Here is a 13,720-nt window from a genome sequence, read left to right as displayed (position 1 = left end):
TCAGCGGACATCTCACTCAAGACCTTCAGCGGACATCTCACTCAAGACCTTCAGCGGACATCTCACTCAAGACCTTCAGCAGACATCTCACTCAAGAACTTCAGCGGACATCTCACTCAAGACCTTCAGCGGACATCTCACTCAAGACCTTCAGCGGACACCTCACTCAAGACCTTCAGTGGACACCTCACTCAAGAGTCTTCACAACAACCCCCCGCGAATAACATGCTCTTCTTTTATCACTGACTGTCTCAAAGGTGATGATTGGTCCATAAAGAAGCTTTTTCACCCAATGGGTTCCAATAGGGATTGTACACATAAAGGGCATAGCAACCAATACTTTTCATAAGATTAGAATATGGGGGAATCCTATTTTACTGTCAATGAGGTACAATATCATGAGGCTTTTTCATGCATAGTGAATGATTTTTGTTAAACATGTATTGGTCTTCTTGAATTATTTTCGTGGAACTTTTTAAAAAATAAGTAAAACGTGTGGTCGGCTACATCATAGTAAAGTATACAATCCTGTGTTACATTAAACACTAATAACTAAGTCATAGCAAAAATAGTGCTTAGTCATGTCCAGCGCCTCAATTTATTCAATCAAATATGAATAAACTTCCCTTGTACAAGTCGTTGGAGACTGGATGAAATGCCAGAGTCCCATCACAGCAGCAAGATTTGTGACCTGTTGCCAGGAACAAACACCATTGTAAATACAACCCATATTTATGCTTATTTATGTTCCCTTTTGTACTTTAACCATTTCTACATCGTTACAACATAATATGACATTTCTCATGTCTTTATTCTTTTGGAACTTCTGTGAGTGGAATGTTTACTGTTCATATTTATTGTTTATTTCACTTTTGTATATTATCTACCTCACTTGCTTTGGCAATGTTAACACGTTTCCCATGCCAATAAAGCCTCTTGAATTGAATTGACTGGACATCTTTGGTTACAAGTGTTGCAAATGCATTGACCTACAATACCCACAAGATGTCACTATGTCTATAGTTTTTTTTTGTGTTGGCCAGATAGATAGATAGATAGATAGATAGATAGATAGATAGATAGATAGATAGATAGATAGATAGATAGATAGATAGATAGATAGATAGATGGATAGATGGATAGATGGATAGATGGATAGATGGATAGATAGATAGATAGATAGATAGATAGATAGATAGATAGATAGATAGATAGATAGATAGATAGATAGTGTTCTCCTGGCATCCGCCAAATCCAGATTCATCTGTCGAACTGCCAGATGGTTAACCGTGCTTCATCACTCCAGAGAACACAGGTTGTAGCAACCTCATGATGGGTACAGGGAAATTAGAGTATCATGTAGCAACCTGAATCTATTGATGTTACATTGAACTGGGTGAATGGAATATGAATGGCGGTTATCCAATATGCTGTAATAGAAATAAGGCCATGTCCATAAAAATAAAAAAAACGCCCTCCCTCCTCTTAAACGTCACCAACCGCCACTGCCCTTCATAGAATGGTGAGGATGGCCCAGCACATCACTGGGGGTGAGCTCCCAGCCATCCAGGACATACATGCCAGGGGGTGTCTGAGAAAGACCCAGCCAACCGAGACATGGACTCTTCTCTATGCTTCCGTCCAGCAGGCCGTATCGGTGCATCAAAGCTCAAACCAACGGACTCCCCCTTACGAAAAAAGATTGCAGTTATACACGGTTGTATAACTGTAGTTAGAATGCAGAATAACTGCAGGATGCTGCAAATACTGTGTCCAATATAACGCAATTATCTTTACTGCAGGCATTTTGCAGTGTAACTGCAGTTACAGTGCAATCACTGCGCCCAGAATACCACAGTCGACTGCAGTTACTGCACTTTTACTGCAATTTCAAAACCACTCTCTTTTTTTGTTAAGGGCCTAAGCAGCTTCTATCCCCTGGCCATAAGACTGTTACATGGCTAACTATTACTTCTCTCCCTCTCCCACAGACTATCCACACTGACTCTATAGGCCTATCCACAGGTCTCTACCCACTCTGACACACACACCTTCACTGTCACTTTTACTCACACACACACACACACACACACACACACACACACACACACACACACACACACACACACACACACACACACACACACACACACACTAAATTATTATTAATTTGATGTATTACTACCATAATGCTGTGGTTCATTGTTGATTGATTATTGATTGCATCCTGCTACTGGTCACTATTTATCCTGATTACGTGCTGATATTACCATTAGTATATTACCATAGTATTTAAATATTCTTGCTACCAGTCACTTTTCAGCTCAGTTTACACTGCTATATTGTTTATTGTTCTTAACATTATTACTATTTATCCAGCTACCAATCACTTTTGCCTCATCGATGCCTGCCTACGTGTACATATCTACTACCTCAGCTCCTCGAGTATCTCTGCTCACTGTAAATGTGTTGCTGACACTGTTTTCATTTTTCTTCCTTTCTTATCTCTTATTTTTCGTGACAAATAACATTTGAAACCTAACTGATATATAGATAGATAGATAGATACATAGATATCTGCACATCTTGGCGTTGTGAGCGAGGCTACACTACAGTATGGTTCATTCAGTGGATGCATACTGTACTGAAGTTACTCAAACTCTCCCAAGTTGATACTGCTCTGCAATTCCATTGGCCAGCAAAACACTGGGAAGGGGTGGGAATCTGTTTCTAGAGCCCCCTTATCCCCATCCCTCCTCCTCCCTACTTTACTTTCAAACCAACCACAGAAAGTTGCAGTGGGGGACTTGAAACTGTCTGATTGGGCCATGCAAGTTGCACAAAGGAAAAGTCAAGCAGCCTCTTGTAGGCGAACAAACAGCAACAGTTATTCGCTCACCGGGACTACTGCAGAAGTTGTATCAATTATTCCGTTATTTATAACCAAAATACCGATGTTTACAGAATATAAAAAGTATCTGTAAATGGCATGACTTTATCAGGTTAAATTGAGGAGATTTTTTTATTGATCAGCTCACAATGAAAATGGATTTTCAAACGAGTTGTGTGACTTTTTTCGCACTGATCATGCCGTCAATGATGGTATCAGCGCAAGGGGATAATGGCATTGCTTTCCCAGACCACGGATTTTGCCAGCCTATTTCAATCCCACTATGCACGGACATCGCCTACAATCAAACTATCATGCCCAATCTGGTGGGACATTACAATCAAGAGGACGCAGGGCTGGAGGTGCACCAGTTTTACCCCTTGGTAAAGGTACAGTGCTCGCCGGAACTTAAATTCTTCCTATGTTCAATGTATGCGCCTGTTTGTACAGTTTTGGAAAAGGCCATTCCACCCTGTCGCTCAATTTGCGAGAGGGCAAAGCACGGCTGCGAGGCGCTCATGAATAAATTCGGGTTCCAGTGGCCAGAACGCCTCCGGTGCGAGAATTTCCCCGTGCTTGGAGACGGGCACATTTGCGTGGGTCAGAATGAATCTACTGCCACTGCCCCGCCCGTACACATGCCAGTCCCTGGAACCCCTGGCGTCCATGTCTACTCCACATCAGACAGGCCTTTCCGCTGTCCATCTGTGCTCAAAGTCCCCACTTATCTGAATTATTCGTTTCTGGGGGAGCTGGATTGTGGAGCACCATGTGAACACTCCAGGAGCAGTGGAGGCTACATGTTCTTCAATGACAAAGAGATTTATTTTGCACGCATATGGATCCTCATCTGGTCGTCTCTGTGCTGTGCCTCCACCCTATTCACCGTCACCACCTACCTAGTGGACATGCAGCGCTTCAAGTACCCGGAGAGGCCCATCATCTTCCTTTCTGGGTGCTACACCATGGTCTCCATAGCCTATATCGCTGGCTACTTCCTGGGGGACAAGGTGGTGTGCAATGACAGCTTCACCCCAGACGGATATAAGACCATAGTCCAGGGGACCAAGAAGGAGGGCTGCACCATCCTCTTCATGATGCTGTATTTCTTCAGCATGGCCAGCTCCATCTGGTGGGTCATCCTCTCCCTCACCTGGTTCCTGGCAGCTGGGATGAAGTGGGGGCACGAGGCTATTGAGGCCAACTCCCAGTACTTCCACCTGGCAGCCTGGGCTGTGCCCGCCGTGAAGACCATCAGCATCCTGGCCATGGGGCAGATCGAGGGGGACGTGCTCAGTGGGGTGTGCTTTGTGGGCCTCAACAGCCTGAACCCCATACGGGGCTTTGTCCTGGCCCCCCTCTTCATCTACCTCTTCATCGGTACCTCCTTCCTCCTGGCTGGCTTCGTGTCCCTGTTCCGCATCCGCACCATCATGAAGCACGACGGCACCAAGACGGAGAAGCTGGAGCGCCTGATGGTGCGCATCGGGGTGTTCAGCGTGCTCTACACCGTCCCCGCCACCATCGTCATCGCCTGCTTCTTCTACGAGCAGGCCTTCCGCCACCACTGGGAGAGAAGCTGGGTCAGCCGTAACTGTAAAGGCTTAGCCATCCCCTGCCCCATGCAGTACACCCCCCGCATGACCCCCGACTTCACCGTCTACATGATCAAGTACCTGATGACGCTCATAGTGGGCATCACCTCCGGGTTCTGGATCTGGTCTGGCAAGACACTCCACTCCTGGCGCAAGTTCTATACCAGACTTTCAAACGGTAGGCATGGAGAGACCACTGTCTAGGGAGGGAGGCCAAAACATGGGACTTGTTTTTGGACATTCATTTGGATGTTTTATAGTGTGTTTTTCTCCCTCCCATTTGTTTACTCACTGTCAGAGACTCAGTGGTACTTTTATACATTGATCATCAGATACTGTCAGTATTTTTATGGAACGTTGACACAATTTGTAAGAAGTCAAATATTGCATGACAAAATCAAGCTTTAAGGGGGGGGGGTCTTGACCAAAGAACAAACTGTTGCTCACCTGAAGAATGGCCAAAACCTCAGAATGAACAAACAACAAAGGTGTTCAGTGGATGCCATGTGCTGAAGTGCTCTCTCTCCTCCCCCACTCTGTTCCTACTCCTTTTTTAAAGTTACCAGCCATAAAAACTCTCCAGTGTGAGTGAGAATCCAGCTGGGAATACAGTGAGCGGGGGAAGGAAGGAGGCCTGAAAGGACAGGCGGCCATTTTAAGAACGTGTGAGATGTAATTAAATGCAACTGTAAATAGGAATTGTAAAATATAAAATGATATATTTGTATTTAAAGAAAGGACATGTTTTGTGTTGTCTTCCAACAGCCGTAGTGCCTGGTTAACTCGAGCACCCCTTCTGAAAGGAGCCATAGACACACTGTCTCTTAGTGCTGTTTTCACTGGCAGTATGACACATACACATTTGAAGTTTCTCCTGTCAAACCCAGATCTGTAATCATTTTCCTTCTGATCTATCAGATCAGGAAGCTGGGTTGTAGGAAAGGCAGTCTTTGGCTGTGCACATTTTCCCTAGCTTAGCCCTTCTCCTTCCTCTCGTCTCCCCCCACCAATTAAATCCCTTGGAGCTGAGCTGAGCAGCAATAGAAGCTGGGTGGTAGGGGTGAAGACAAGGCTGCAAGGACACTGGTCATGTCTCCAGGGGGGGGGGGGGGTTGTCAGTACTATACTCCATTACCAAAAAGTCACACCAAAAAGATCCACTCCTGGAGACTGTGTTGTTCAAACTGTTCAAATAATTATCTAGGAAAACAAAAAAGTATTTTGACAAAACAGAATCAAAGAAGAATGTGGTATTTTAATGTTGTGGCGTGAAAAGTGGTGTGAATCTGTCGACCACAAATGTATCTCACATGAATTGCTGGGAGGGAAGGGGATGGGAAGGTGACGACAAAATAAAAGACACATGATTTGATTTTTTTTTTTGCATTGCTGTGTGTGTGTGTGTGTGTGTGTGTCCTGTGTTGTCTTGACTAGCAGGATTATTTTCTTGATCTTGTCTATTTCGTTTTTCTTTTGAATTGAAAAGGGATTTCGTTACCACGACATTACGTCTCAGGATGTGCCAATATAATAGTTATAGTATGGAAATTTTAACAATACAAATATGGTCACTGTCTGAAAGTGAGGGTTTGTCGATGAGGGTTAGAAAAGGGGGTCCCTGTTACCATATTGTTCTGTACTACAGCACAAACTATGCGGTGTCATTTCGAGAGCTACCGTTATTTCTTATAACTGAGTGGTAACATGTTAATGCACAAAGATGTAAGTGAAGTTACAAAATGGTGGTCTCTGCCCAACTTCACCAGGTTCATCATAAATTCCCAGTTCCCCAATTTAAAGGACCATAAAAAAGGAATTTCTACATCATGTTATAAAGTTATGGTTCAACACAAATGTGATAGGGTTGAAACCTGTATGTCTTATGGCCTGGCTTTGGTTGGAGTGGGCTTAGCTGTAGCTCGGTGTACGTGCCAGGTTCAAACTAACAATGTCCCCTTTGGAAACAATCCAAATGCTGGGCATTATAAACATCACTGTGCCTCTGTTGAAGAGGGGATCACATTTGGGCTCTAATGTATGTCCTGAGGCCACGCAGTTTTACGGGCCGGACCCAATACAATGGCCTCCTTCACTCCAAAGTCGTTCAGCTACGATGATGAGGTGCTGTAAGAAGCCCTACTTTAACGTACCCTCGTGTGCACAACGCGTGGCTGTATGTATGTGAGCCTTGTCTGTCGGTAGACTTGCCCGTCTATCCGCATCTCTCTCTCAGCTATCTCTCTCTTGCTCTCTCATGATGTGTGGCTAAAATAGGCCTCTACTCAAGAGAAGTCTCCATCGTGCTGCCCTCGCCAATGTGTTGACAGTTGAGTCATACCTCAACATCTGTTAGCTCTCAGACTGTGTGGCGACTGCCACGAGGATGCATTACCCTGACGCGGCTCTCCAAGGTACAGGGGGTGAGGTAACGCCGGATACCTGGAATGACATACCCTTAGATGGAATATTAGCTACTATGCCAATAAGAACTTGAGTATGCTACTTTGTGTGTGTATATTTCTTTGTGACCATGGCATTCGTCTCTGCATGCGAGTGAAACGAAGGGAAATAATGGTGCTTGGCTTCACAGAGTACTTTGTCGTTCAAGAACCTTTTTAAAGTAAACACAATATTGATCTGGAATCTCCCGAGTGATGATTGGCTGAAACTGAACCTCATCTGTGGTGATGTAATGAAATAAATGTAGTGCAGGCTGGAGAAAGGGGATACTCCCGGATCCCCAACACCTCCAGCACGGAGGCTATGAGGAATACTTCCAAAACACACTGTAAGCATACAGCCTTCAGGAAGTATTCACACCCCTCAACTTTTTCCACATTGTATGGTGTTACAGCCTGAATTTTAAAAATCTAATTTAAATTTGGGTCACACAATTTTAGGTTACACACAATACCCCATAATGTCAAAGTGAAAATGTGTTTTTAGAAATGTTTACAAATGTATTAAAAATGTAAAGCTGTAACGTCTTCAGTCAATAAGTATTCAACCCTTTTGTTATGGCAAGACTAAATAAGTTCTGGAGTAAAAAATATGCTTAACAAGTCACATAATAAGTTGCATGGACTCACTGTGTGCAATAATAGTGTTTAACATGATTTTTAAATGACTACCCCATTTCTGTACCCCACACAAACAATAATCTGTAAGGTCCCTCAGTCGAGCAGTGAATTTCAAGCACGGATTCAACCACAAAGACCAGGGAGGTTCTCCAATGGTTCACAAAGAAGGGCAGCTATTGGTAGATGGCAAAAAAATAAGCATACAATGAATATCCCTTTGTGCATGGTGAAGTTATTAGTTACTAATTAATTACACTTTGGATGGCGTGGCAAAGAAATTAACTTTTTGTTCTGAAAACAAAGCTTTATGTTTGGGGAAAATCGAACATATCACTGAGTACCACTCTTCATATTTTCAAGCATGGTGGTGGCTGCATCATGTTATGGGTATGCTTGTCATCGAAAAGGACTGTGGAGTTTTTTTTATGATAAAAATTAATGTAATAGAGCTAAGCACAGGCAAAATCCTAGAGGGTAACTTCACCTTTCAGCAGGACAATTACCTAAAACAAGGCCAAATATACACTGGAGTTGCTTACCAAGACGACATTGAATGTTCCGGAGTGGCCTTGTTACAACTTAAATCATCTTGACAATCTATGGCAATAAACGTGAAAATGGCTGTCTAGCAATGATCAACAACATACTTGACAGAGGTTGAAGAATTTCTTAAAGAATAATGGGTAAATATTGTACAATCCAGGTGTGCAAAGCCCTTAGAGACTTACCCAGAAAGACTTATAGCTGTAATCGCTGCCAAAGGTGATTCTAACATGTATTGACTCAGGGGGTTGAATACTTATCTAAATCAATACATAGTGTTTTATTTTCCATTAATTCATTAATTAAATATATTTTTTATTCCACTTTGACATTATAGAGTATTTTGTTAAGATTAGTTGACGACAAAAAAAGACAACTAAATCCATTTGAATTGTAACAACAAAATGTGTAAAAGGTCACGCGGTGTGAATACTCTCTGAATAGCTCCTGCATGTAAGAAAGGGATAGAATTGGATGACCAATTTCTCACCTAATCTACAACAGGAAATCTACAGAGTTAGACTTGACGATATGCAGGGCTTGAACAGTTTGTACTCGCTGAAGTCTGCCTTGTAAGAGAAAGAAGGGGCAGTGTATGGTATGGTACAGTCTAAGTACCAGGGTTGTAACAACTGACAGGTACAGTATGTGATTTAGGACAGCAAAAGAGACCATGCCCTGTTGGGGGAAAAATAGATAAATCTACCTGTCCCACTTATGTTCTGCTCCTCCACACCTCTTTGTGCCTCAGCCCTAGCTCCCCCTTTCGTTCTCCTCCCTGCCCCCCTTCACTCAGATGAATGGGGGGAATGCAGTGAGTCAGTGGAGCAGCGCAGAGGCCTTGGCCCAGTGACAGTCTCCTGTGAGCTGCCTCACTTCAAAAGGGCCGCTGAAACCCGACTAGCTCCTTGTAAACAGGGCTGCCTGGCCTGAAGGCACCGCTTCCTGCGCTTAACTCAACTTAATGGCTGGCTTGTTTGGCTTTTCGCTGAAGCAGAGAGAGAGACGAATGAGGAGAGAGAGAAAAGAGAAGGGGGGAGGTGGGCGAGGTGGGGTGGTGGCAGGTAGAGTCTAAGATTGTTACAAGGGGTGGGCGGGGAGGGGGATAGGAAGGTATTTTGAAAAATTCACTTGAATAGGGGTGTTTTTCTTCTTTCTATCGAGGTAAAAAAAAAAAGAAGGGAATAAAAAGGAGTATCAGGACATAGAAAGATGCTATATTGTAAATCTGTGGAGAAAAAAAAAAAGTATTTTCGGAATCTGAAAATGAAACAGATGCCCAGATTCACTTTTCAGAATGTTTGAGTTTTGCCAGCAAAGCCCTGTTCACTTGATATTCTCAGTCAGGAAAGGGAGACTGCAGACCTTTACATGGTTTATACCTGATAGCTATTGCACATTTGCCCTTTTGTCCTATATGTAGAGGTAGGATGACTATCACCCTGTACACAGGTCTCACATTTATTACATAGAGACACATCTATCAAGCTAAATGTATTACAGGAGGGGGAATGTTATTACCTATATAGGCCAGATATTGTCTGTTTTCTGCGCGCTATTGACCAAGTCTCTTCTAGGTGGTCTCAGCTAAGCTTGTCTATGCTGTGGATTAGCTCTCTCTCTTTGTTGGTCTGAGATCTGCCATGCTGCCATATTCTCTCCTCGAGGGCAAGAAGGGACAAGCAGCGGATTGGGCAGAAAGAGAGAAAGAATGCTCTTCCAGAGAATGTTAATAATGGGATCTCACATCCCCCTGATTGAAAGAAGCCCTCAAGAGGCTGTTAACAAAGATGGATCATGTTGTTGGTCTGAAAAAAAAAGAAGAGACAAATGAGGGGAGTGAAAAAAGTTGCTCTCTGTGAAAAGTTAGCATGAAAAAAAGATGGAGAAAAGGTTAAAAAAAATATATTTTTAAAGACCTCTAGACTTAGGTCTGTTACTCATCAAGTCTTGCTCTGATCTCAGAGAGGAGTATCATGCTCTGAGCGTTTATGCTCAGTTAGTTATAGTCAGACATTAGCCCTGCTAAATGAGGGCAGTTTAGATTTTCCAGCGCTCCCTCCATATCTCTGGATCTCGTTTCCCCCTTGAAATCAAAACAGGAAGTCCAATATGTTCCCTCTCCTCCTATTCCCTGCATGGATTGCTTCCTGAGGCCACCGTATAGATCTGGGGGAGGGGGAAATCAGAGAGTTGGCAGGAGAAAGGGAGGTTCAAATGTGCATTCTCAGTTTCTACGTTACAGAGGCACTCTTCTTCAATATAGTGGTAACCTGCTCGGTCACAGTGCTTCTCTTCGGGCAGACCCATTGCAAATGGCCATGAAATGCATTTCAACATTATGAGTGTTTTTAATGTCATGTCCTGGTTATATCAGTAGGCTGTGAGAGTCTTTGTGGACATAGTTGTAGATTTATTAGGCAGCAGTTGAAAAGTTCACAGATACCTTGGCTGGACACTATCAGGGGAAAAGATACACAGAAAATGAAGGGAATGGATATCTGGAAAGCCTACTCTCAACTCCTCTTTGGACTTTGGATGATCTTACCAACTGGCCACTCAGTCCATGTCCTGTTCTGGGGCTCAGAGGATTTGTAAGTTAACTACAGCAGTAGGGAACGGAACAGAAGCAGACAATAACTGTGGTGGCAGAGCCTCTGTTACAGCCGGCCTCACTTCCTCCACCCCCTCCTTGGCTCACTCTCACACACACCATTTGTCTGGGGTTTTATGACCCACAGAGTACACACAGGCCATTCAGAGGTGGCTTCAGTGAGATAGAAGGGTGGGGCCCAGGCTAGGCAGGCACACACACACACACACACACACACACACACACACACACACACACACACACACACACACACACACACACACACACACACACACACACAGTGTGAATACAGAGTATTTTAAAGGGGCAAACTATTTCTCTGTGCGTGCTTGGAGTAAACCACTCAGGTCCCAGGCCCTGTCGTAGAAAACCTAAGGGTGTGTGGTAAAGAGATTCTGGGTGAGTGTGGTAGAGAGAGAGAGGGAGTCTGGGAGTGTGGGGTAGAGAGAGAGGGAGTCTGGGGGTGTGTGGTAGAGAGAGGGAGTCTGGGGGGGTGGAGGGAGTCTGGGGGTGTGTGGTAGAGAGAGAGAGGGAGTCTGGGGGTGTGGGGTAGAGAGAGTGAGAGAGTCTGGGTGTGTGTGGTAGAGAGGGTCAAGAGAGAGGGAGTCGGGGTGAGTGGTAAAGCGAGAGAGGGAGTCTGGGGGTGTGTGGTAGAGAGAGCGAGAGAGTCTGGGTGTGTGTGGTAGAGAGGGTCGAGAGAGAGGGAGCGCCCCTGAGCTGCTCCAGCTGTTGCCCAAAGTGGTTCTGACAGCTGCGTTACGGATATTTTGGGAGCCTGGAGTTCGCCTGGGATAATAATGGGCTTGATTTGGAGGAGAGAGGGGGGTTGATACATAGCCAGACACCACACTGTGTACACAACCATACCACTCCTCGGGCCATGGCACGAGTATAGGTTAACAATCTGGTGATGAGAATACAAACAGAGCAATGGGGGAATTCTTCTAGTCAATGTCATCATCTTCTATTGTGTTAGTGCAAATGACTCCTATAATAAGAAACTCCAGCAACTTTTGTGCTCCAGGCAGTACATGAAACAGACGAATACAACTCTAATCCAACCTGTATACGACCCAGCCAGTTCTGTTTGACTTGGTTTCCAGCTATTGTTGTCCTGACTCCCGTGGCACAGAGCCCTTGCTAAGACAAACACAAACACCGGTGGTCAGTTAGGTTGAAGGATTGGGGTGAAAGCACTTACTGTCCCACCTCAGTGCACAGGAAGCCCCTTGTCTGACATAGCTGTGTTCACTGGTTAGAGCTCGCTGCCTGGCCTTCTGAATCCGCCCCTGTCTGTATAGTAGCTGTGTGGTACAGCACAGAGAGCTGCTATGGCAACTCAACTGACCTACAGACCTGAAGCTGAGAGAGGGCGGGGTTCACGGTCTAGAATATATCTCCACGCCTGATGTTAAGATTAAGTGGTTAGTTCGCGTGTAGGTTCAGGCTTAGGGTTCTACAATACAGGAAACTAGCAGCACTAGACTTAGGGTTCCAAAACATATGAAATGGAGCAAAGAGAAGACATGTTTTTTTTAGAATATATTCAAATAATTAAATTAGAAAACATTGAAATTTTACATTGTTGTTAAATGTCACAATTATAATGCTCATGTCATCTAATCACAATGCTTCTTTGGCATCTCAACTTAGTTGGACTAAGTTGTATACATCTGAAATGAAAGATACAGTATGTTCTAGCCATTCTATTTCTACAGTTCCTCTCCTCTGTGGTTCTGCAGGCTCTGGAACCCTTCAGGCTCCAGGTGATGACTCATTTCTTCGGCTCCTTTATGGCGAGCGTCGATCCCCGTTTTAATGGGAGCCTTCTTAACTGCTCTTTCAGAGGAATTTACAACCCTGGCCCTCACCGCTCGCTCACTCACTCACTTGGCCCACGAGAGGGGAGGCAGGAGAAGGAGGGGAGCACACTGAAGCATTGTCCTGACACAGCTAGGAGTGGAAATGTACCACCAGAAGCAAGGTGGTGAGACTGGCGGCAGGGCATGTGTTCCTGTGCATGTGATTGCGTGCCTGTATGTGTAAGTGAGTGAATGAGTGAGTGGATAAAGGAGAAGGGCTGGAGCTCTGTAGGTACTCTCTGTAATTTCTCCCTCCCTGTGCAGCGTAATCACTTCCATCTGGGCCCTGCCCAAAGAGAGAGAGAGAGAGAGAGAAATGGTGGAGGCGCCTCGTCAAGGAGGTGCGAGTTAAACACACACACACCCATATCATATGCTCACACTCATAAATAACCCATATTCTAGCAGACACACAACACCCACTAATATACACATCCATTCTACATATTCTCATTCCAAAAACACTCAGCATAAGAGTTACTAACAGCAGAAGAGTCACTTTCTACAAAGCTTTTCGGAAAAGCAACAACCCCCTAACGTCATGTCCAGTCTCGCACCACTCATCAGATCCTTCTGGGACATTACTACATTTGCTCCTACTAGCCCTCAAAACCAGCCATATCAGAAAAAGAAATGTCATCTCGTCGAAAACTTTAGCCCACACTATCAGTACAAATTGATTGAGCAACTCTTAGCATTGTGTGGTTATGGTAAGGGCATAAGACCGCATTTTCTAATTTCCTTCCTTCAATCCTGAGGTTTTTTCTTCCTCTTTTTGTTGGGGTGGTTCCATCTGTCCTGCTGCACATGTTGAGCTGTACGTTGGAAGGCCTTGGGGAGAGACAGACAGGCTCTCCAGACCAGACGTTCATGGTCAACGTGCAGCGCAACTAATAATAATCACACACACAAAAAACAGGCCCTTCTGCACAGCAAACCCTCTGCCAAGCGGACCTCTCAGATAGATCTCCGCTGTACCACTGACCACAGGGACCACTAAAGTAGGCCAATCCTAGTGCCGAATGAGGTCTTATCAGTTCTATGTCGTCCTTCACCATCCTTCAGACCAGAGACTGAATGAGAAGATGAAAAATAAAAGGTGAAAGGAGAGATGGCGTGTGATCTTATCAGACAGA

At 44.5% G+C, this 13,720-nt stretch overlaps 1 protein-coding gene across 1 annotated transcript; it reads left to right on the top strand.

Moving 5' to 3' along the window:
• The first annotated feature begins 2,790 nt into the window (after positions 1–2,790).
• Positions 2,791–7,412, top strand: LOC135554048 (frizzled-2-like). Its single transcript, XM_064986062.1, has one exon. It carries the CDS (start codon positions 3,040–3,042, stop codon positions 4,687–4,689), a length of 1,650 nt encoding a protein of 549 aa, XP_064842134.1. The 5' UTR covers positions 2,791–3,039; the 3' UTR covers positions 4,690–7,412.
• Positions 7,413–13,720: the final 6,308 nt, after the last annotated feature.

The sequence above is a fragment of the Oncorhynchus masou genome, chromosome 14, assembly GCF_036934945.1.
Source record: "Oncorhynchus masou masou isolate Uvic2021 chromosome 14, UVic_Omas_1.1, whole genome shotgun sequence".
NCBI classification, from domain to species: domain Eukaryota; kingdom Metazoa; phylum Chordata; class Actinopteri; order Salmoniformes; family Salmonidae; genus Oncorhynchus; species Oncorhynchus masou.
Note: the sequence above shows the minus strand (reverse complement) of the source record. Positions and strands in the feature narration are given on the sequence as shown.

Bases quoted from the DNA above. Each gene is read 5' to 3' on its own strand.
- LOC135554048 (XM_064986062.1), top strand. From the start codon at position 3,040: ATGAAAATGGATTTTCAAACGAGTTGTGTGACTTTTTTCGCACTGATC.